At 55.2% G+C, this 22,196-nt stretch overlaps 7 protein-coding genes across 7 annotated transcripts; 3 read left to right on the plus strand and 4 right to left on the minus strand.

The window, feature by feature from the left end:
* Positions 1-5,254: 5,254 nt before the first annotated feature.
* On the minus strand, positions 5,255-6,130 carry GUITHDRAFT_118696 (hypothetical protein; the record flags this gene model as incomplete). Its single annotated transcript, XM_005822071.1, has 1 exon — positions 5,255-6,130. The coding sequence occupies one exon, from the start codon at positions 6,128-6,130 to the stop codon at positions 5,255-5,257; it is 876 nt and encodes a 291-aa protein (XP_005822128.1).
* Positions 6,131-6,972: 842 nt separating this feature from the next.
* Positions 6,973-7,581, minus strand: GUITHDRAFT_146729 (hypothetical protein; the record flags this gene model as incomplete). Its single annotated transcript, XM_005822072.1, has 1 exon — positions 6,973-7,581. The coding sequence occupies one exon, from the start codon at positions 7,579-7,581 to the stop codon at positions 6,973-6,975; it is 609 nt and encodes a 202-aa protein (XP_005822129.1).
* Positions 7,582-8,769: 1,188 nt separating this feature from the next.
* GUITHDRAFT_118698 (hypothetical protein) lies at positions 8,770-10,666 on the plus strand (the record flags this gene model as incomplete). The annotated part of the gene is made up of 9 exons (XM_005822073.1): positions 8,770-8,814; positions 8,866-8,931; positions 8,976-9,060; positions 9,112-9,174; positions 9,355-9,442; positions 9,654-9,720; positions 10,036-10,091; positions 10,488-10,535; positions 10,585-10,666. The coding sequence occupies 9 exons, from the start codon at positions 8,770-8,772 to the stop codon at positions 10,664-10,666; spliced, it is 600 nt and encodes a 199-aa protein (XP_005822130.1).
* A 732-nt stretch (positions 10,667-11,398) lies between these two features.
* GUITHDRAFT_118699 (hypothetical protein) lies at positions 11,399-13,539 on the minus strand (the record flags this gene model as incomplete). The annotated part of the gene is made up of 12 exons (XM_005822074.1): positions 11,399-11,622; positions 11,680-11,766; positions 11,824-11,994; positions 12,052-12,169; positions 12,229-12,314; positions 12,364-12,400; positions 12,701-12,757; positions 12,805-12,904; positions 12,988-13,044; positions 13,114-13,187; positions 13,235-13,338; positions 13,386-13,539. 12 exons carry the CDS (start codon positions 13,537-13,539, stop codon positions 11,399-11,401), a joined length of 1,269 nt encoding a protein of 422 aa, XP_005822131.1.
* Positions 13,540-16,209: 2,670 nt separating this feature from the next.
* On the plus strand, positions 16,210-16,733 carry GUITHDRAFT_118700 (hypothetical protein; the record flags this gene model as incomplete). The annotated part of the gene is made up of 2 exons (XM_005822075.1): positions 16,210-16,221; positions 16,509-16,733. The coding sequence occupies 2 exons, from the start codon at positions 16,210-16,212 to the stop codon at positions 16,731-16,733; spliced, it is 237 nt and encodes a 78-aa protein (XP_005822132.1).
* A 429-nt stretch (positions 16,734-17,162) lies between these two features.
* Positions 17,163-17,789, minus strand: GUITHDRAFT_118701 (hypothetical protein; the record flags this gene model as incomplete). The annotated part of the gene is made up of 4 exons (XM_005822076.1): positions 17,163-17,282; positions 17,326-17,471; positions 17,560-17,598; positions 17,657-17,789. The coding sequence occupies 4 exons, from the start codon at positions 17,787-17,789 to the stop codon at positions 17,163-17,165; spliced, it is 438 nt and encodes a 145-aa protein (XP_005822133.1).
* A 493-nt stretch (positions 17,790-18,282) lies between these two features.
* On the plus strand, positions 18,283-21,073 carry GUITHDRAFT_118702 (hypothetical protein; the record flags this gene model as incomplete). The annotated part of the gene is made up of 5 exons (XM_005822077.1): positions 18,283-18,966; positions 19,017-19,160; positions 19,212-19,440; positions 19,488-20,841; positions 20,944-21,073. 5 exons carry the CDS (start codon positions 18,283-18,285, stop codon positions 21,071-21,073), a joined length of 2,541 nt encoding a protein of 846 aa, XP_005822134.1.
* Between the last annotated feature and the right edge of the window lie 1,123 nt (positions 21,074-22,196).

Here is a 22,196-nt window from a genome sequence, read left to right on the forward strand (position 1 = left end):
TCTCGTGTTGGGGAGGACTGGTACTGCTGGAACCTCAGATCCAGGTTGTCGAAGGAGTCCCGCGACTTCCTCTGGTACTCCATCAACTTTGTCCTGGCCTCTTGCAAGTCTTGTGTAACAGAAACAAGGGAAGACTGCGGCATCGGTCATGGAGGCAGCCTGACACGAGACTAGAGGGAAAGGCAGCACCTGAAGACGGTGGTTGTCGATCTTGAGGGACTGGGCCTCGTCCGAGGCGCTGCCTACATGTTCCAGCTGGTTTCTCAAGATCTGGTTTGTCCTCTCCAGCTCAGAGTTGGAGCGCTTGAGGTTCTCAACCTGGTTCAGGTCGACGTAGTCAGACATGCCCTTGTGCGCTGATGCCTCGTTGCGGCTGGTTGAGCTCTCGCTCTCGAGCCTCTCGATGATTTTGTACGCAAACTCCAGCTCTTCCTTCATCTTCTGCACCTCATTTAGCCTGTCGGCCCCCTCGCTCTGCCTCAGAGCCTGGTCTTCCTGCTCCTTGGATTCGTACTCCTTCAACCTCCTCCTCGCGCCTGACAACTCTTCATTCTGAGCCCTCAGGAGGTTCTTCATATCTTCTTTGTCCGATTGATTCTCCAGCTCGAACATCTTGATCTTCTCCTCCAGGTCATTCATGATGGCTGCCTTCTCCTGCAGCTGGTCTTGGAAGTACCTCCTCTCTTGCTCAAGGGTCGCTCGGTGGTCTTCTTGGATGTTTGACAACTGTGCCGCATACTCCCGCCTCATGCTTGCCATTTGCTCCTGGGCGTTTGCAAGGTCTTCCTTCAATGTCTTCAAGTCATCCTCCTTGTAGTCCTTCTGCAGGAGAAAGGTCACGAGTCAAGACAGTCAGCCGGCTATTCACCTTGGCCTTGTACTGGTTGAACTTGTGCACTCTCAGCGTGATCGTCGAACTGTCATCATTCTCGTTCTTCAAGAACTCGTCGGAGTTGATCTGAATCTTCTTCGTCAGCTCCTTCGTGTGCCCGAAGTCAGCCGAGTCCAGGTTGATGACCGTCGTGCCCAGCAGCTCTGCGGCAACCGAGGGCTTCCCGCTGTATGTCATGATGACGAGCTCGGTCGAGTCCTCGTTGAGCTCGCAGAGGAACTCCTCCTCGTAGTTGATCGTCTGTCCCGGCCTGCGGGAGGTATGGTGGACCTGATTCCTGCCATCCAAGCTGATCATGACGTATGTCTCCATGTCTTGGAAGGAGGACGGAAGGCACTCGAGCGACATGACCTTCACTTGGATGCAGTCGCCCCGTCGGAACTTGAGCCTCTTCTCGTTCTGTTTGTACTGCACGATATCTCTTTCAAGGGCTTCAATCTGCTTCTGTTGATGCTGCAGATTGTCGTTGTGCGCCTGAAGCATCGTTGACAAAGATCGTACTTCCTCATCTGACGGCAAAGGTCAGCCGTCGAGACAAGGACACGCCTCCATCCAGACTTACTGCTCCTTTGCTTCTCAGCTTCAAGAGTTGATATCCTCGACAAACTTTGGGATTCGTTCTCGACATGTTTGGATCGCAGCTCGAAGATCTCATCGCGGAGCTTGTCGCACTGCACGGACAACAAGCAACACTCAGAGGGTATGGCGAACATGACTTCCACCTCACCTCCTCGAACTTCACGTCGAGGTTGTTCTTGAGTTTCAGCGCGTGCTCCTCAGCATGCCTCAAGACGTCTTTGAGTTGTTCGAGCTCATCCACTCTAGACTGCAGTTGAACTGTCAGATTCTTCTTCTCTTTGTCCAGGACCTGAAGCCGAGCCTGCAATTCCCTCACGTCAAACTCGAGCTGCAGATTCTTCTCGTAGCTCTGCGCAAGCTCGTTTGTCTTTTCCGCCAGTTCAGTATTGTCCCTGTCCTCAGTGCGATTATGAAGGTCGGACTTCAGCCGCCGAACCTCCTGCTCGGAAGCTATCAGCTGACTCTCGGTGATGCTGAGCTTCGTCGTAACGGAGTCGAACTGCTCGAGATCCGCCTTCCGACCCTCGAGGTGGTCAATCTGGGAGTAGGCATGGCCCAGCAGGAACCTCAGCTCGGCGTAAAGGTTCTGGAAGAAGGTCTGCAGCTTCGCTTCCTTGGCGTACTGCGCCTTGAGCATGTTTGACACGGCATCAATGATCTTTTGTGGCAAAGGCCCTGATTGAGATTCGAGCTGAGAATCTTCAGAGGCTCTGGGCGCTTCTTCGTACTCGTCCTTGAGACGAGAAAGTAGGTCATAGAGTCGGGCAACCTCTTCAACCTGCTTTCTGGGCAAGCAGCACAGCTCCACCTCAACAATCTCGTGAGTGATGACCTTCCTGACTGTGAGATTGATCGTTTGAGATTCACAAGACAGAATCAAAGTCGAGATCGTCTCGTGATTTGCAGACAGCGAGTTGACGGCAATGATCTCGTCTCCCTTTTGAAGCTTCTCGCAAAAGAATGCAGGGCTGCCGGGCACAAGGATGTCTGTAAGGGCAGACAAGTGAGCCATCAAAACTTGGAGCACTTGTCTGCATACCGATGAAGCAGCCGTAAAGACCGATCCCAATAGACTTGGCATAGCGAGGAGTGAAAAAGTCATCGTCTTCTTGCTCACGAAAACGATCTTGCCAGTAGACGGGGAACCTCTGCATGTTCGTACGATTTTCTATGTTTCACAGACAACCAGGTCAATCTCCTGACAGGGTACACGAGCTGTCGCTCACCTTTCACCGAGGATTCATAGCTCATGGTGCTCTACATGGCAGCCACGGTCAGCAGAGTTACAAGGTTAGCATGAACAAGGACCTCTCCCCGCGGGAATCCATTCTCCATGCTCGCGCGCGAGTTCCTCGAGATGAGGGAACCGTTCATCGGAGACAACTCCGAGAGCAGGCTCATGGCCTGTTACAAAGACGATCAAGGGATGCAGTGCAGGCATGCATGCTCGCAAGCTCATGATTCATGGTCACAAGCTGTGAAGTCGAAAGGGCGTTTCAGCGTCAATGTGTGGAAAACAAGGAGCAAGGTGTCCGAGAGGGGTGAGCAACAAACATCAGAACAGGAGAGGGGATGAGACGACCTTTAGCTGTATAGCAAGAGGGAAGAAGTCAGCTAGCAGAGGGGAAAATGTGGAATGAGGTGTTAGATCATGCTATGGTTGAAAGAGCAGCTGCAGCTACTGGGGCAGACAAGGATCCGTCGAGGTCAGAGTCATCGGGATTGCCAGCATATAACTGTGATGGGCGTCAAGGATGAGAGGAAGTAAGGGACTTTGATGAAGATTCGGCGAATGGTCAGGAGACAGAAATATGAAGGTCTCTTGTTCGGAGAGAGGATTGCAAGGCATGAAGATCAGATCAGCCTGTCTCCGTAGAGAGCAGGTTCAAGACAGAGTGAAAATAAAGGGAGAACCCCGGCCTAATCGGGGGAGAAGAGGAAGAGAGGAGCAAGGAGTAGCAACTGGACGGGGGTGTCAAGACGAGAGGTTCTAAGACAGAGCACACGGAGGTAGGGGGAGAGAGATGGGCGAGGACTGGAGCTGGAAAGACTGAGCGTGGAACGAGTACGAGAGAGGACGGAGAGGAGAGCAGGCGCGAGAGGAGAGGGAGAGGAGAGGGAGAGGGAGGGCCATGCAGTGAAGCGGCATAGGGGAATGAGATCTTGCAGCCCAGAGGAAGGAGCTACCGGTGATAGACAGATCCGTACGATTCCGAGAGGGGGGTAGTGGTGGTACCATCTTCGTACCAGGGGTGGTAAGACTTATATCCGGGGATAGCAGGGGTTCAAAACGAGTACCCCACCCCCTAGTGATAAGCAGCCACCCCCTACAAAGTTACCCAGGGTGAGATACTCCGAGGCTCCGGGGCAAGGGTACCTTCGGGTATGCCAAGTTGGTGGGCCAGGGCCAGGACGGGTGAGCCGGGTGGCTGCATTTCGGCCTGCAAGAGGCAGCCCCCCATAGTCTGAACATTTCCCTCTTGTCGCACTAATGCAATTGCGGTAACCCCCTACAATAGTCATCATGCCGCCCCACCGTGACCCCTTTGTCTTCACAGCAGCCAAGTTGCTGTGGCTCGTATCATGATACGATATGAACCTACTACCCACCCCCTGGGACTCACTGGGAGCCGGCCTACAGTACACCGGTGGTACCCCTCGGGGGCGGGTACTACGGTACCTTAACTTAACATTGAGTAAAAGGCACCTCGAGCTCCAAGCAAAGTTAAGCTACCACCTTTGGCAGTGACCCGGAAAATACCCCACCCCTCTATCGCTGAGTACCAATAGCCTGATATCATACCACCGGTCAGGTCCCAGTTCCGGTGGCACTCAGCCGACGGTCAACCACCCCTGGCCCATCAAGCACTGAGTTGGTTTTGCGCCCCTTGGCGTTGAGCCGCTCAGGCTACTGAGGCCCAACATGACCCCCTGCGGTAAACCGGAAGTTCCGGCCGCTGAAACAGACTCTCCGTCCCGGCCCGGGCCCTTTTACACTCAACATCGGAAGTAACTCCGGCGCTGCCGCTCGGCCCGGCGGAAGGGCCGCCCGCCGCGGGGGCCCCCCAGGCTATGACTGATCACCCGGCGGACGGCCCTCCGAGGCCGCTCCGATCACGCGGCGGCCCGGCGGGCTGGCCGGAGCGGCTCAGGCGGGGCCGCGCCGGGCAGGCTACGGCGCCGGGCCCCAGCCTCTCGGAGGCGGCGCGGCCGCACACGGCCGGGCGCCGTTGCCCCGGCCATCAGGATCGGACTCCGGGATGGTCACCAGGCTCAGTGCCACGCCGGTCAAAGCTGACTGGGACTCTGATGAGGACTCCGGAATGAGGAGCGGGAGCGTGACGGCTGTACTGCGGGCAGAGATCATGATATGCATGGATGCAGAAGCCTGTAGTGTAATAAAGGACGTGGTTGAATCCATTTCTGCGACAAGACGAACTCGGAAACTACTAAGAACCTTTCAAAGTTTTATAGCAGTTTGACTACTAGGGCTGCCATGACGGCACCTTGCTGAAGCTCTGCGGCAGCCCGCCGACCTGCGGCACTCAGTCTGGCGAGCCACGCCTTGTGCCTCGGAGAGTTTCACGATGCCCCGATACTATGATAGGCGATGATGGTGAGCCAGACGGAGCGTTCTTGTCAGCGCTCTGCAACCGTTGCCGCCGGGTCACTAGCGGGTTGGTCCCTGCCCGCAGTACAGCCCGTCACGCTCCCGCTCCTCATTCCTCATCCCAGCTTTGTGGGCTGCAACTGCTCCGAGGTGCCTTGGAACCGCTGAGCCTACTACATCATCCCTAGCAAACACAACTCTTGAACCCTTTCCCTGAACAATGGGCTCCTTACCAAATAGCACATCCCCATCTGAGAATTCACTTTCTCGTCATCGCTTGCCCCACCGTCCTTGTTCAGGTAGCCGCCAATTCTTTCCGGGCTGTACAACTCTTCAAAAAAACCCAAATACTCTTCGGCGCGTTTCCCCTTGCCGTAAAAGGATGCAGCAGATACTATGATCATGTCTAGATAAGGCATGCATGCCTGTTGAGCCTTTTTCATGTGGAGCCGCATAGCCCGCTCATCCTCGATCTCCTCAATATTGGTGGGGTTGCAATCTGACGGCAGCTGTAGCTCCGCCTTCACCTCCTTCCATACAGTCTCGAATGTAGGACTTGGCTTCGGAACCGGATCCAACTGGTGGAGACCCTGACCAACCTCGTTCAAGAACCTTTCTACGTCTGGCTCTCCCTCCCGCTCGCTCCCCTTTGGATAGAAGCAGTTCGCTCTTCTCGCCTGATATTGCAGGTTTGCGTACGCTGGTCCGGATAGCTCTACCTCGACCATTCGATTCTTCTTTCTGTTTCTGCGTTTCTTCTTGCCTGCAGGCTTAGGCTGTGGTTCAGCTTGCTCACACACAGTCTCTCCTGCTGTCTCCTCCACAGCCTCTTCCCCTGCTGTCTCCTCCACAGCCTCTTCCCCTGCTGTCTCCTCCACAGCCTCTTCCCCTGCTGTCTCCTCCACAGCCTCTTCCCCTGCTGTCTCCTCCACAGCCTCTTCCCCTCTGTCAAGGAAAGAGAAGCTGGGGGGTGGCAAGGGGGGGGCAGAAGGGAAGATGAGGAGAGAGTAAAGTGAGGAGGAAGCGTCTTGCGCAGCAACAGCAGCCATTCCTGGATTCCTGGGTCAGTACCCCTGTGGGCATCCCTAGACGGAGGGAGGGAAAGGACCGGGTGGGACGAGTCATCTTGGTACAAACATTCAAAAGCTGATTTGAGTAAGATTTGAATGTGAATTGGCGGCAAACCGCTGATCCACGGACTGAGGCTGGCCGGGCGGCCGGCGGGCCGGCTGCCAGGCCGGGGCGAGTCCCGGTCCGACGATCACTCGGGGGCCGGGGACTCCGACGGCACTGGGCCCCCCGGCGGCATCATCATCCGGCGCGGCCGGGCCGCCCGGCAGGCCCACTGCCAGTGACTGCTGGTGACCGTGCCAGTACGGTCTGAAAGGTCTCGTGCAGTGCCCGCGACGTTAGACCAGGGTACTGATGGCAGCCCGGCTGCGTTGCCGTTCCCTCATAATCAGAGTCCCGGCCGTTCATGGCAAGCCTTGAAGGCGGAATTAAGGCCGCCCGGGACATCAGTGCCATGATCGGATCATGGCTTCGGCCCCCCGTCAGTCCTGCCGCTGCAGTGCGGCTGAGAAACAGCCCCGGGCTCAGCTTCTGCCGAGGGGATGTATCAGCCACCCGGCGGCAACGGTGGCAGAGCGCTGACCGTTGAAGAATCTCCGTCAGCAAGGCGCCGTCATGGCAGCCCTAGTAGTCAAAGCCTATAAAACTTTGAAAGGTTCTCAGTAGTTTCCGAGTTCGTCTTGTCGCAGAAGTGGATTCAACCACGTCCTTTATTACACAACAGGCTTCTGCATCCATGCATATCACGATCCCTCAGTGCCCACAGTACAGCCGTTACGCTCCCGCTCCTCATTCCTCATCCCAGCTTTGTTGGTTGCAACTACTCCGAGAGGTTCTGCTGAGTCTCTCGTATAGTTTCTGCCAAAAACATCGCGTGAAATCTTTCCCTAACCCCTGGGATCTTTGCAAGACGCATCAGAGTTTTCTGTTGATCTTCCTCGTCGACTTCATCGCTTGCCCCACCGTTCTGGTTGGCACCTCTGTGTTCCATCAATATGGCTTGAAACACTCGGTTCGCCCTCCTACCAATGTCGTTCAAGAACCTTCCTACGTCTGGCTCTCCCTCCCGCTCGCTCCCCTTTGGATAGAAGCAGTTCAATCTGCTCGCCTGATATTGCAGGTTTGCGTACGCTTGTCCGGATATCGGAACCTCGACCATCCCATCCTTCGTTGTTTTGTAACCGGGTTTGTGCTCGCCTGCAGGCTTAGGCTGTGGTTCAGCTTGCTCGCACACAGTCTCTCCTGCTGTCTCCTCCACAGCCTCTTCCCCTGCTGTCTCCTCCACAGCCTCTTCCCCTGCTGTCTCCTCCACAGCCTCTTCCCCTCTGTCAAGGAAAGAGAAGCTGGGGGGTGGCAAGGGGGGGGCAGAAGGGAAGATGAGGAGAGAGTAAAGTGAGGAGGAAGCGTCTTGCGCAGCAACAGCAGCCATTCCTGGATTCCTGGGTCAGTACCCCTGCGGGCATCCCTAGACGGAGGGAGGGAAAGGACCGGGTGGGACGAGGCATCTTGGTACAAACATTCAAAACTGATCAGATCAAAGTTTGGCGGCAATCTTTTTTACTACAGCCCTTCAACCCTGCCTTCAACCGTTTCAACCCGGTTGCTTTATTAGTCACGGTGCTGTATCGGAGGGTCATGGCACGAAGCCGCTTTGTGACGCCGGCCCGGCCGTTGCCCGGTGCAGTGCCTCACTGAAGACACCGTGGCAGGCCCTACTCGGCGGCGTGGCCCAGTGGCCGCCGTGCCGGGCTGGCCGGCCAGGGCCGTGACTCGGACTCGAGACGTCCGTGACGGTACGGTCGCCGGAACAGCGGCCGCACGGTGCTTCGGACGGAAATCAGTGACTGTGATCGGAGTCGACGCCGCCTATGCCGGGCCGCCGGGCGGCCCGGCTCAGCGGCTGCTGCCGGTCCGCCTCAGTACACCCTCAGTCGTGGACTCCGAGTTACGCCGCCTGCAATTTATGGGGCGCACTGGCCAACATGCAAGGGAAGCTAGGGAAGGGAGGTCAGGAGAAGAAGCCATGAGCAGAGCTGAGGAGAGTAGAGTAGCATGTTAACAAGAGTAGAAGGAGGACCAGAGAAGAGGACAGAGGGAGGACAGTGCCAGCGACGGAGGGGAATCAGGAACAGCAGCAGGTACATGTGCTTGCGAGGGTAGTGGAAGGAGAGTGAAAGAGAGAAGACTAGGATGACGCAGGAATTGAGGACCTTGATGGTTGCCAGGCTTGCTCGAGGAGCTACGATGTGGGGGAGGGGAGGATGTTCAATTCAATTCTATCTGGCAACCCTTGTGGTGTTGGTATGGCAACAGCAAGCAAGGGCGTTCGCTCCTGCCATGCCATCGAGCTCTTGTGCGAGGATGGCCATGTTCAATCACAGATGTTTCGGCGGCAGACACTCAACGGAAAGGTAACGCTGATATCCTCTTGCGTCATCCATGAGACAAACCCATACTTTTAGTTGGCCCGCAAAAACTCGGAGGAGAGAATCGTTACCCGGCAGACTACGGCTCTCGTCAAACGAAGATCTCAACAAGGAGCGCAGGCAGGTCTTGGCGACCATTCTTTCTCCCCTGGCAGCAGGTGGCAATAAGGAGGATGTACGGATAGTTCGTCATGCCTGACCTTACCGTTGCAGTTTCGACAGCATACCTGATAGTGGTCAGACTTGTCGATTTCCCAACCACGTTGTTTGACGGTTGTCCTTTCCAGCCTCTTGTGCTGGGCAGCGGGACGAGAAGCTCGGGATGGTACAAGAAGATGTTTGCTGAGAACATGGTGTGCGACGGACTGGGAGGTCAAGATTTTGACAATTTTGCAAGGAGTCCATGGACGATTACGAGGAGGGGGTGTCCGGAATGAAGAGGAGCCTCTTCAGCCTGATGCAGGACGACCAAGACGTGCTTGGTGCGGACGATTTTGTTCCCCGGATCGATTCTCATCCTCTCACTCCTTCAGAGATCGGAGCTGGGCTAGGCCCCAACCTCCCTTACTTCCCTTCCTCGATTCGATACACGGCAGGTGGAATGACAACTCAATGCTCCTCCTCCCCTCCTGATCCTCCACTTCTTCCTTCTCTCTCCTCCTGCTCCCCTCCTCCTGCTCTCCTCCTCCTCCTCCTGCTCCTCCTCCCCTCCCCCTCCTCCTCCTTCTCTTCATCCTCTTCATCCTCCTGATGGACTGACTGCCTGACGACAACAGTGGAGCCCAACCAATTCATGCACGAGCGGCTGATGGAGAAGTCCGCTCGCTTCCTCAAGGAGCCCTTGAAACTGGTCGATGACATCCGGTGAGGAGATGAGAGATGCGACGAGGAGGAAGAGAAGGAGAAGGAGAGATGGGAGGGAAGTCGGGAGGAGACGGAGACGAGAGGAGAAGAGCGAAAGTGAGATCAGTATGAGGCAAGCAAGACGAGAAGTTGGAGGGAAGAGATCGAAGGAGAGCAAAGAAGGAAGGGTCCCAGGGCGTTGGAATGCTCTTGACTGACCCATGGGATGGAGAATGATTCCATCTGCTTCCATGGACGTCGTCGTCTCCACTCTAGTTCTCTGCAGCGTACAAAACCAAGTGAGGAAGTCAGATGCAAGCATCCAGCAAGACTGATAACCATGTGCAGGAAGAAATGCTCGATGAGGAAAGCGAATCCGTTCCACCTGCACCTGCCGCCTTCTCCTTCTCGACCATCCCTAACCCTGCTTCACCTCGCTCCCCCTCCCGTCTCAGCCTCTCTGCTCAACAGCCTCCTCCCTCCCTTGGTTGATCTTGGTTCCATCAGATTCTCAGAGTCCTCCGGCCCGGAGGGACCTTCCTCTTCGTGGAGCACGTCATCGAGCGATCGCAGGTGGCGCCGATGGCCTTGTCAGGCCCCTTACCAGTCCTCAGGGATATCCTACACCTTACAACCAGAAGTCCTTCAACTGGAGCAAGGCCTGGTACAGGTGAGAGGCAGGAGTTGAGGACGAGATGGGACGGGAAGGGACGGGAAGGGACGGGGCAGGAGGAGAGAGGGGACAGGACAGGAGGAGGGAGGAAGGAAACCACAGGGTGGGGAAGAAGAGTTGAGACGGATGTAGAAGATGAGCCGGAGGGGAAGGAAGGAGGGAGGGTCGAGGGTCGAGGTCGGGATAAGGCAGTAGAGAGCCGAGGAGGCTGAAGAAAGGAAGAGAGGAGAGGAGAGGAGAGGAGAGGGGGGGAGAGAGGGGAGTCAAGAGGAGAGGAGAGGAGTGGAGAGGAGAGGAGAGGAGAGCGAATGAACTCATTCTCTTCCCAGGTGGTTTCAGAGGGCCATCACCCCCCTCCAAGTGAGACTCCGTCCGTTGCTTCTGGTGCTTCAGTGAGATGAGGCGACAGGTGGCGCTTGCAGACGGCTGCCATGCCGACAGGTGGAGGATGAAGAGGCGGGGAGGAGGAGGCCTAACGGCAGCATGGCAGGGATACTCTCGCTGCGATGCAGAGCAAGTTGTTGAGCTGGGGGCGACTGATGCTGCAGCTGACGACGTTGTTGGTGGCATGATGGTTGGTCGCCGTGAAGGTTTTCGGACGTGTACTGCAAGCATTTCTATGTGAGGAGGAGGATCAAGTTTGGTCAGGTGTGACTGTCCGGTTAGATTCCTGAGCTGTGGGGGGGGGAGGACTGGTGGAGTTTCTTTCCTATCGGGCCACAGGTGAGCAGGACCGTTCGAGAAGAGTGTGAGGGTCAGATGTACGAATTGGGTGATAGTCATGACGGTGATGGTTCCTGAAATGCCCATGGGGATTGCGATGACGATGGCGATGGCGATGACGATGATGATGACGATGATGATGACGATGATGATGACGATGACGATGATGATGATGATGATGATGATGATGATGATGATGAAATCTTGGTCGAGGCGATGATGAGTTTGACGCCAGTGCATAGATTGCTGGTGTCGCCATCAAACGTCCCCTCAAGGACTCTGGGGTCCTAGCAAAGGTTCGTCAGACTTCCTAACAGCCGAAAGTGACATCTGAGCAATATCTTCAGATTCAGTTTCAGTTTTGCGCCGCACAAGATGAAGTGAGAAGGCCGAGCCCTCCTGTTCCCTTGCCCTCACCCTCCTGCAGACGAATCCCGGAGACAGTAGCTCACGGAGAGTCCGATGCGACTGATCGCCAGAGTGCTGGACGTCCAGCAACGACCGCGGAGCTGGTGCTTCTACTCGTTATTGTGGCAGCAGACTGATCCGATGCAAGAGACTCTCCGGATGAACGCGGTCTATCACTTCATCCTGACCCTCGACCACGACGAGGACGACTCTAGAACAGACTGACGGTACGCCGAAGACTCTGAGGGGCTGATCTCAGTCACAACCTCAGTCTGAAGCTTCGAGGCATCTGCTACTGTCAGGTCGAACCCGGGGAAGGAACTCTGTATAGAGAATAAAACTTTCTCTACAGCAAGAATACGCAAGAATGAGGCGAGCATGGAGGGCCTTGTATCCTCTGCTCCCATCATGAGTACAAAAACCTACAGACCTTTCTCGCTGCTCGGATAAGAACCCCAACGCCCTGCCCTCCCCGGCGTCAACGGCGACCTCTGATTCTTGAGATGAGCCAGACGAAAGATAGCGCTCCCAGGACAAACAGCTGCAGAAAGATTCACGTCATGCCAACAGGAGGAGCAGACAGCCAAGTAGTTCTTACCCCTGTACCGACCCTTGCTTCCGTTGGTGATAGTTGGAGGTCCATGTGGAAGTCCCCGCCGGACCTGTGGAGCAACAAGGTTGGGAGGAGGCGGACGGCCCAGGAAGCCGTACCTTCGCCACCATTCCTGTCCGAGTTCAACAGCCTGAGGCTGACCTTGCGGACCAGCTCCTGCAGCCGGCGAGTGAATCAGCAACGAGCAACTTTCAGAGGTAGAGCAGTTGGCACCTGACGCCTTTTCCGAGGGGACATCCAACTGAGAAGTCGCAGCAGCTTTGACAGCTTCGGGAAGATCGTCATTTGGCAGAGACGACGATGACATCTCGTTTTCTTCTATCGCTATCCCCTGAACAAAATGGCACGAACGAGTCACGGCGAGCGTTTCTCATGGTCAGTCTGACAGACCTTGAGAGCAAAAGCTGAATGCAACTCAGTCTCTTCCAAGACAGGGAGCCTGTCTACCCCATGACCAAAAGAATAGGTGTGATAATCTTGAGCTCGGATGTTAGTGTGTGACAAATCCAAAAGGCTGTATCACACCTTCCTCCATATCAGGATCCCAGTCAGAAGCAGAGAGCTGAAAGAGTTTCTGTCAGATATCTTCTTCGATACGTTGAACATGGAGCTAAGAGAGGGGAGGATGTTTCAAAGAAAAAAATCATCATGGTAGTGATCGAGAGAATGTCCAAGAGATCTCAGAGGTAACAAGAGCGGACGAAACATATCACAAAGAGCATTCAGCAAGCAACATGAAACAAACATACATTGCTTTCTCGTCGGCTAGGGATGTCAGGATCGCACTCTGGTGGAATTTCCAAACCAGTCCTCTTCAGGCAAGATGTCAATATTCCAAAAATCACGTTTTTGCCCTCCCGACCTGCATGAAGTCCGCGGTGAACTTTCCATGAGCCCCTTCACGCATTGACAGTAGAGTCTGGCACGCGGATCAGAGATTCTGCCTCGATCCAGGAGGAAGGTCACCTCGAATCGAGGAGGCGTATCTGGTGAGAGCGGCTCGTATCTTGGACGGTCTCGCATTGGATTCGGCTTCACTGTGCCATCAGGCATTTGCAATGGCCGCCTGCAGGGTAATAACATGTCAGAATGGCACTCCTAGTTACGACAGGAACTGATCTCAAAACAGAAAGGTGTTAAAAAACTCACAGTTCTTTCACTGGCGGTAGAGTTTCCGTAGCAAACAGTAGCTGCTTTAAAGAATATCTGAAATAGCCCTATCAGGGCAATCCAAGAGGACAGCAACTCAAGGCCACTCAGCATCGAATTACTCACAAATTCCTGGAAGGCGCTGCTTCTGGATTCATGGGGGGTAATTGTACTGGATCCAAGTCCAATGCTGCAAGTTCCTGTAGAAATCTCACTTCAAGAAATACGAACTCAACCTCCAAAATACCGGAGGTGCTTCCGTGAAGGACATTCTGGGAAGCCGGGGAGCGGACAAGCTTTCACTTCTATCTCTTTGATCATCATCGTGCCCATGCGAATATGTAACAGGAGCTGCTCATACATCAATCCCGATTAATGCTCTCTTCATTCGCTCATACCTATAGGCTTGTGCCATGCCGGCTCCATATCAGGAGAATGTTCAAGTTTAGCAGAGCGATTCTCTGTCTTCTGCTCTTCAACCACATCCTGCTTCTGCTCTTCGGTCACATCCTGCTTCTGCTCTTGGACCATATCCTGCTTCTGCTCTTCCATAGGATCCTGTTTCTGTTCGTCTACAGGATCCTCAGACTGTAAGACTGGCGTGGGATTGTTCTGCAACTCCCAGTTAGCAGAGGATGATTGTCATCGGTTGGTGGGAAGAGGCGATTGATTATGTGAGAGAACATAGGAATACAAGTTTCTCCTCTCATTCTGTGGAGGTAGATGTGCTCAGGGCGGAGGGAAACAGATATGATGGAAGTAGTAATCCTGACAAGGTCGGTGACACATGGTTTGAATGGGCAATGGTGAACATAGAAGGACTCGAGATGGATTCTCACACAGCATGAGACAGGACTGGTATCTGGAAGGGCTTGAGTACAAGGATGGAGGCAGTGGGGGGTCTTTCGCAGAAGAAGGGATAAGGCCAGACGGGGTGGTATTTGTGATGGACAAGGTTGGCAAGGAAAGGTGCACATGGATGGTGAGCAGAAGGGCGGGGCAAGGGGTAATGACTAAGATCCAGGACAGGAGGAACAGCAGGAGAAAGAACAAGGACGCTCGGAGTGCACGAGCATCGAAGAATGCAGAGGGGGGGAAAGAACTGGAGGAAGCGAGAGAGTGAGGGAGGAGCGAAGGAGGCAGGGAGTTGGTTGCAGTCACGTGGGGAGAAGGAAGATCTGTGGGAAGGGGATCGGTGGGAAGAGATTGGCGGGAAGGAGACAGGAGGAAGGACATGGGGCTGTTGCCTTCGGCTTGCTCTTGGCGCCCTTCTTGCCCATGGCGGCGGAGCTTTGGAGCGAAGGGGAAGAACTGGGGAAAAGAGGGGTGGGGTCCATTAGGGGTAGGGGTCCCCATACGGGGTTAGGGGTTATCCTGAAAGCAAGGTAACACAAAAGAAGGTAGGGGTAATGAGATGACGGGTATCATTGACCGAAAAATGTGCTTCAAAATAAGGGGTAAACAATAAAATCAGTCATGGAGGGGGTGGGTCACCCAATAATTTTCGATCGGTGGGAGGTTAACGGGGTAGTAACTTAAATTATAGTTATAGTTTTGGTGGGTAGTCATGAATCCAAGTACCGGTACTTTGAAAACACAATTCTCTGCTGTAGCTAGGGTAGGGTACTGAGAGTGTAGAGGCTCACATCGCAGAGGGGGTGAATCCAAGTATAAAAATGATTTTTTCAATAGTTTGTATCACATTTATTACTTATTACTTGATTTATAATGCATACTTATAATAATAAAATAAACAAAAAACTGTTTTTGTCAGTGCCGTATGCCCAGTGCACTGGCAGGGCGCCGCCGGGCCGCCGGACCCGAGCGGCCAGGGATCGGCGGGGCGGCCGGGCTCCGGCCCGCGGCCCGCAGGGACTCCTCGGAGTCCTCGAATTCTCGGTACTGCGCATGACGCTGCCGGCCCGCCGCGGCCGGCATTAACTCAACTGGCAAGCTTCCGAATGTGACTCACGGTACGTGACCGACGGTCGAACCGTCAGTTGGGCCAGTTGCTTCCGAGCTGCCGCTTGGAGCCTGAGTCCTGGCGAAGCCTGCCACCGCCGCGTGACTCGGATCGGACCCGGCGGCGATCCGGACGGGCCGGACCGGCGGATCGGACGCCGGGTCCCGGCGGAGGGCCGGGGACCCGGTGACCCGGGCCCGGCCGGGGCGCGCCGGGCCCCCGGGGCCCGGGCCGCCGTCCGATTCTGATCCGCCCGGCCGGACCGTACGGTACTCGAGGCCCTCCACTAAGTTCACTCACTGTCAAGCAGCCTCGGCCGGGCGGCGCCGGGTCACCTGGCCGTGCCTGACTCGTGAGTACGGTCCGAGCCCCGCCGCACACCGCCCGGGGTTCGGTTCCGAAGTGGCAACCGGTTCACTAGGCCTACGGTGGCACGGCGCCGCCTCGGTGGGCCCGCGGCTCCGCCGGCTGAGGCCAGGACTCTGGATAACCAGAGATCATCGGCCCGGATCCGCCCGGCCGGACCGTACGGTACTCGAGGCCCTCCACTAAGTTCACTCACTGTCAAGCAGCCTCGGCCGGGCGGCGCCGGGTCACCTGGCCGTGCCTGACTCGTGAGTACGGTCCGAGCCCCGCCGCACACCGCCCGGGGTTCGGTTCCGAAGTGGCAACCGGTTCACTAGGCCTACGGTGGCACGGCGCCGCCTCGGTGGGCCCGCGGCTCCGCCGGCTGAGGCCAGGACTCTGGATAACCAGAGATCATCTTCTCTTTACGACCATGACCACTCTTTTACTCAAACCATGAGGTTGCCCTAGGGGGCTCTTATATGAGGTCCTAGTCCTGTACCCCCACCCTTCTTTTCAATCACTCCTACCCACAAGGCGCATTCAGGCTGAACCACCCATAACCTACCCCTGCACCACAGTTGTCTGGTCGAAACACCCCGTGTAGGACTACCCCACCTGCTCCAGTAGTACCCTACCTGACATGATTCACCTTCTCCTAGGTAGCCCATCCTATCTCTTTTCCCCAACAACGATCGCTCTGGAACCTCTGTGACCACCCTACCCTGAGAATTACACCCTACCCCTCAGATCAAAACAGTTCCGTAACTGATTACCCCCTGATAATACTTGAAATACCCTGAATTGATACGGGTCACTTCAACACCCACCCCATCATTTCAGCTCCGAGGGAGCACCACCCAGGAAGCCATTTCTTACGACCGGTGCAGGATCGGGGGAAACTGCGAATCGATATGCGCGTCGTGGTAAGAAGAGGAAGAGCGGGAAGAAATGGAAAAGTTGGGGAGGGAGCAAGAAGGGAACAGATTGAGAGAGATCATTTAGATACTAACTAGCGAAATGTGGTGCTTCATGAGAACCGGGGAGGGCAGTTTCTAGTTTTGCCTTGATGCAATTGATCTTTGTTTCACACACATACATACGCAATCGAATTATCATCTCGTCTTGTTGTACTGACAATGACTCGTATCAATATTCTTACAAACATAAAACGTGTTTCTATGCTGGTTGAGCGCCTGATTGAAGTTTCCAGACATTCTTGCTGGTTTTGGTCCAATGCCTGATTGCCATCTTTGGAGCAACCCATGCCTCTGTTCTTCCAAGCGTGAATGTGAACTCCGCAAGGAACTTGAACCTAAGAGGAGGAGGTGAGGACAAACAGAAGCCGGAAGGCAAGGGCAAGAAGGGAGGAAAGGGAGGAAAGGCTGCGGGACAGCAGGAGAAAGCTGGAGGAGCTGAGGACAAGAAGAAGAAGTGAGAAGACTACGGCAAGTGAACCTCGTGGCTAATGGTGACGGATGTTTGTTGTTGTCTCTGTTCAGAACCAACTGCGATCAACCTTCCTCCGGGTTCTTGCACATGCCGTTACCAATAAAATGGTGATAGTGGTGAAACTGCAAGACTTTGTTTATGGGATTTTTAGCGATGAGCTGATTTCTATACAAGAGAAGCTCCTGGACGGCACAGCTCGCCAAGCAGGTCACGAAATTTCCCCCCCACCTTCCTTTGACACGAGATCGGCGGCTGTCAGTCCATGGAGATCCTGATGAACTGAGATCAGGCGAGAGAGTGCGTATGTGACAAGACGGTCTTACACGGATCCCATCATTCGCGCCATGATTCATGAGATGTACCACCTGATATTAAACACTTGAGTAGAATCAAGAAGAGACTTCACAATATATCCTCACGCAGGAGGAGAAGCCAGCAGGCATGCTGTAGTGAAGCGCAGTCCGTCCAACAGAGTCTTGGATGTTCGGATCCGCCCCTGATTCGAGGAGTAGTTTTGACACCTTGCAGAGTGAAACTGTCAGGCGACACGTTAGAGCAGAACAGATGACGAGGCTTACATCCCCGTGGCCGTTCATGGCAGCATAATGCAACAAGGTGAACCCTTTGACGTCCTTGAGAGAAAGGTCTATCTTGTGCCTCTGTAGCACCTCAGCGATCTGTTTGCTTTTGCCATCCTTGGCCAATTGAAAAATCGAGAAGTCATCTGCACAGTCGCGGCGTCAAACAGCATGCTTCTGTAACTGAGGAAGCCACAAGGTGGGGCTGGACCACATGGGAAAGGAAATTCATACCAGGAGCGGTGCTCATGAATCTCAGCGCCCGATGAACACCTTGAGATGGAGCGGAAACAAGCAGTAAGTATCACCTGAAGAGGCCAACGGAACACACCTGATCTTCCGGATGATCTCGGGCCGAGCAACGCAATAGGGCTCCTCCCAACCCAGTCTTTTAGCGATTGCATTGCATAGCGCGAGTGGTGCATAGCCGAGACAGTGAGGCGACGGACGGGGGGAGAAGACATGTTCTTCTAGTCTGATCAGTGACGAGCTCTATGCTGAAACCTTCACTGCTTCCTTTGCTTCCCCGGCCTCCTCCCTTGCTGCAGCTACACAACTGGATCCGGCCTTGCCAAATTCCATGTAACGGAAATAACTGTAATACTCGACCAACGGACAAAGAGCGACGGAGGGAAGAGGGAGGAGAGGAGGAGAGGAGGAGAGGAGAAGAGAGGAGAGGAGAAGAGAGGAGAGGAGAGAGAAAGAGAACCGAGAGAAGACGAGGTAGTACCGAAGAAGAGAATGCAATAGAGGGGTGGCTCGCACAGGTTGAAAGACAAGGCGCAAGCGATAAATTCGTCTCAGTCAGTTCCTCTTTCATACACGAGTCAGTTCCTCTTTCATACACATTGTTTAACCTTGAAAAAGGAGCTCAAGATTTTAAATTCGTGCTAGGATTGTCTGAACTTGGAGAGGAAATGGCTGCGACATGATCTGAGGGGCGATTTCAAACTGAAGATGGAAGTGTCGGTTGAAGCCGGCGAGGCCCACGTGCCTCCCTCCTCAGACGAGGACAGAGAGACTTACAAACCTACCAGGACGAGCAGCGAAGGGGGACAAAAGTTCAGACCGATCAGTGCTCCGAGATGTTACGGCAACCTCCGATCGAAGACAAACCAAACCCACGACAGAGGGCTGAGTCAGCACGATGTGCTCACGATAGACAAGCAGTACTACGCCAAGGTGAAGACCTTCCAGCATCGACCGACGAGCGCTCCCAACATTCGGGAGGGAGAAGAGGCGGATGATGAGGAGGGCTCGAGGAAGTTGCCCTACATCGATGATTGGGACGATGACGACGAGGGCACCGAAGAAAACATTCTGAACGACAAGCAGGACTTCCTGTTCAGCCCTCAGAACACAGAGGAGCACGAGTCTCAGAAGGGACAGCACCTCAACCTATCAAACTCCATCGGAGTTAAGCGTGACGGAGCGTTCCACAGGTCCGCGTCAGGGAAGCATCGCAAGAGCAGGAGGAAATTGCCACAGCATTCTCCCACCTTCGAGTCCAACGGGGCCCTCCGCTTCATACGAACCCCCGTCAACTCAGCCCCTCCCACTCGCATCTACTCACCTCTGTACGGAGAGAGGAGTGAATTCAACTCCTTCAGACCGATCTGGGCTCTTAGCAAGCCATCTGAGGTAGCGCATCGCTCGTTGCACGTCTGACGGGCAAACTCACTTTCATGCAGGAGCAGTCCCTGTCGAGCTCCTTGAGGCATGTAGAGAGAGAGAGACCTAAGATTCCAAGGAGAAGCTCCTCTGCTACCTTGATCCGCACCATCGCTGCCGATCCCAGCAGGCCCAGATCGAGTTTGGCTCCCGTCCCACTACTGGTGCAGTCGACAACGAGGGTGTCTTAAGAGTTGCTCCTTACGTTTGTGCAGGTGGTCAAGAACCCGCTGGCTACGAAGCTGGGGAAGAACACAGGAGACCTGGAGGAGATAGGAGGGAGCTTCGAGCCCTTGAAGAGCCAGAGCTCGCTGCCCGATTACGACGCTCTCCACGACCCTCACCTGAGGAGGTTCTGGAGCAGGCAGGACCTGCAGCATGTGCTGAAGCTCAAGGGGATGATCCGAGACGAGTATGCCCCGGACACCGGCCTGTTTGAGTCAGGTGAGAGCTCCTGACCATGGCTTTCTGCGCTGACTTGCTGGGATCAGCCATGGCCAAGGAGCTGGCGGATCTGTCGGCGCAGCGCGACATCCGGGATATGATGATGGAGCAAACGGCAGCGATGAAGCGGCAGAGGAGCCAGAGGAGGGTCTCTCAGTCCGCAGCGAGGAAGCTGACTCTAGAGGTATGCGAGGACGCGCACGAGAACGTTGAGGCAAAGATACATATCTCCAAGGAGCAGCCGGTGATCTCAGCATGGCTGAGTTGGGGGAAGAGCCAGGGGGACTCGGCGCCAGATCTGGATCTATCCTGCATCTGCTTCGATGACAAGGGGCGCGTGCTTGAAATCATCTTCTACAGGTCCCTGGTCGGGAAGAACGAGGCCCTGGTGCACCTGGGGGACGACTTCGACCGGGCACAAGATGCTGCAGTCAGCTCAGACGGGGTGCTGCTTGACCATGCTGCAGACGTGCGGAGGGAGGAGACGATACTGGTGGAGCTGCCTCGGATCATGCAGTCGGTGGTTGCCATCGCGTTCGTGGTCACTTGCTTCAGCGACGAGGGCGGGCTAGCCGATGCCGTCGGAGCGGAGCTGATCCTGTGCTCAGGGTCCAGCCGATCCAACCCTGAGGACGAGCTCGTCCGCCACTACCTGTCGAGCGAGCGGTACAACGCGGCGCTGACGTCGATGGTGGTCAGGGACCGCTCCTCTCCGAGCAACTGGAGCATTCGGACGATCACGAGGGTCGCCATGGCGAACGTGGCGGTGGAGATGGTGCAGATGGTTCAGTCTCTGCTGCGGAACAGAGAGATCTGCTCGCCCTACACGGTCCTGATTGAATACTGCACGGCAACTCGGCCCACCTCCTCGCTGCGGGGGAAGAAGTCAGAGTTCACCAAGGCCTACAAAGCAGTAGTGAAGGCCATCAGCCATGCCTTCCCCTTCGTCAGGGTCGTCGGGAACCCCCAGGGCCTCGTGGAGAAGCCTCGGATCGGCTCCTTCGAAGTCACGCTGCTCGACGGCAGCCGGGTAGTGAAGCTCATCTGGTCCAAGTTGATGCTCGGCCGGTGGCCCCAGAAGATGGACACGATCCTGAGGCGGGTGGCGTCGGCCGTCAAGCAGGGCAGCACCGCAGCCCCCGTGCCGGACGAGAGGTCGGAGGTCGAGATCCGAATGGTCAACGCGTCAACCCGCGAGCGCCTGCCATGGGCGACGGTGGAGGTCCGAGCGCTGGGGATTGCGGCGCAGAAGCTGCAGATGCTGAACGGGGTGAAGAAGAAGGAGAAGCCGCGAGGTTGGATGGCAGACAAGAAGGGTCAGGAGGAGGCGCCGGCACGTTGCCAGTACCGCGTGCAAGCCGATGAGGATGGGAAGCTGAGGATTCGGATCCCTGGTGGAAGGTGAGGAGGGAGAAGGGCGGGGCAGGAGCATGGGAGCGTGAGGTGGAGAGGGGAGGGGGACTTGGATGGAGGCAGGAGGCAGAGACTCACGTCTTTGTGCAGGTACGAACTGTGGGGCATTTGTGCAGGATATGATTGTGAATATCCGTTGGAGCTGCTTGTCAAACCTTTCTCGAAGACGAAGATGAAGGTGACATTGGCGCTGGCGTTGGAGAAGAGAAACCCAGTTTGACAAGAAGATCTTAACGGGCATCGCTAGCTGTACAAGTAAGCTGATTGTAATGAAAGCGTACAGGACCTTGACTGAGACGCGTCTGTCTGTGCACTTGACAACTGTCAGATGGGTGTGCCGGTTGACAAGACAGACAAAGAAGAAGGCTGAGTTCGTGTTGTTGCTGATGTGCGTCTCCTCCTCCACGTTGCCTCTACCATCAACTTGGTCGTGCAGGTGACGACTGGATCGCGATTTCATGTTCGCATTGCTGCTGGGGGGATGGGGTGCAAGGGGGTCCTATACTTCAGAAGAGTAGGGGTACAAATACACAATTTTCTGTGTTTGAGATGGGGTAGGGTAGTGGAAGGACGGGTGGCAGAGAAACAAAATAAGTTCTCCATGGCTGACACAGGTGATGGAATGGTGGAGCGGTGAATGCTGGGGAGGAGTGAGAAGGAGTATGGGGAGGAGAGGAGAAGCAGTAAGAAGAGAACGGAGAGTATGAGTGAGGAGAGGAGAGGAGAGGACAGGATAGGACAGGACAGGACAGGACAGGACAGGACAGGACAGGACAGGACAGGACAGGACAGGACAGGACAGGACAGGACAGGACAGGACAGGACAGGACAGGACAGGACAGGACAGGACAGGACAGGACAGGACAGGAGAGAGAAGACAGAACACGGGAGGCGAGGCGAGGGGGAAAGTGAAGTGTCGTGAATGGAGGGATACCAAGACAGGCAAACAGGCGGAGAGGAGGGAGGAGGAAAGAGAGAATGAGAGAAGAGAAGAAGAAAAAGAGAATGAGAAGAAGACAAGAAGAAAAGAAGAAAAAGAGAAGAAGAAAAAGAGAAGAAGAAAAAGAGAAGAAGAAAAAGAGAAGAAGAAAAAGAGAAGAAGACTGAACTTGTCATGGCAGGTCCAACGCCAATCGAAGAGAACCTGGGCTTCGAAGAAACTCTTGAGGGGAGTGACGGGGATAAGGTGCTGGAAACTTTCGACCTCGCCGGCATAGCCAAGTACATCCAACAGCATGGCTGCAAGAACGTCATCGTCATGGCCGGGGCAGGCATTTCTGTATCTGCTGGTATCCCGGACTTCCGCACTCCTGGCTCAGGTCTGTACGACAACCTCCAGAAAT

This window comes from Guillardia theta, assembly GCF_000315625.1.
Source record: "Guillardia theta CCMP2712 unplaced genomic scaffold GUITHscaffold_132, whole genome shotgun sequence".
Lineage (NCBI taxonomy): Eukaryota > Cryptophyceae > Pyrenomonadales > Geminigeraceae > Guillardia > Guillardia theta.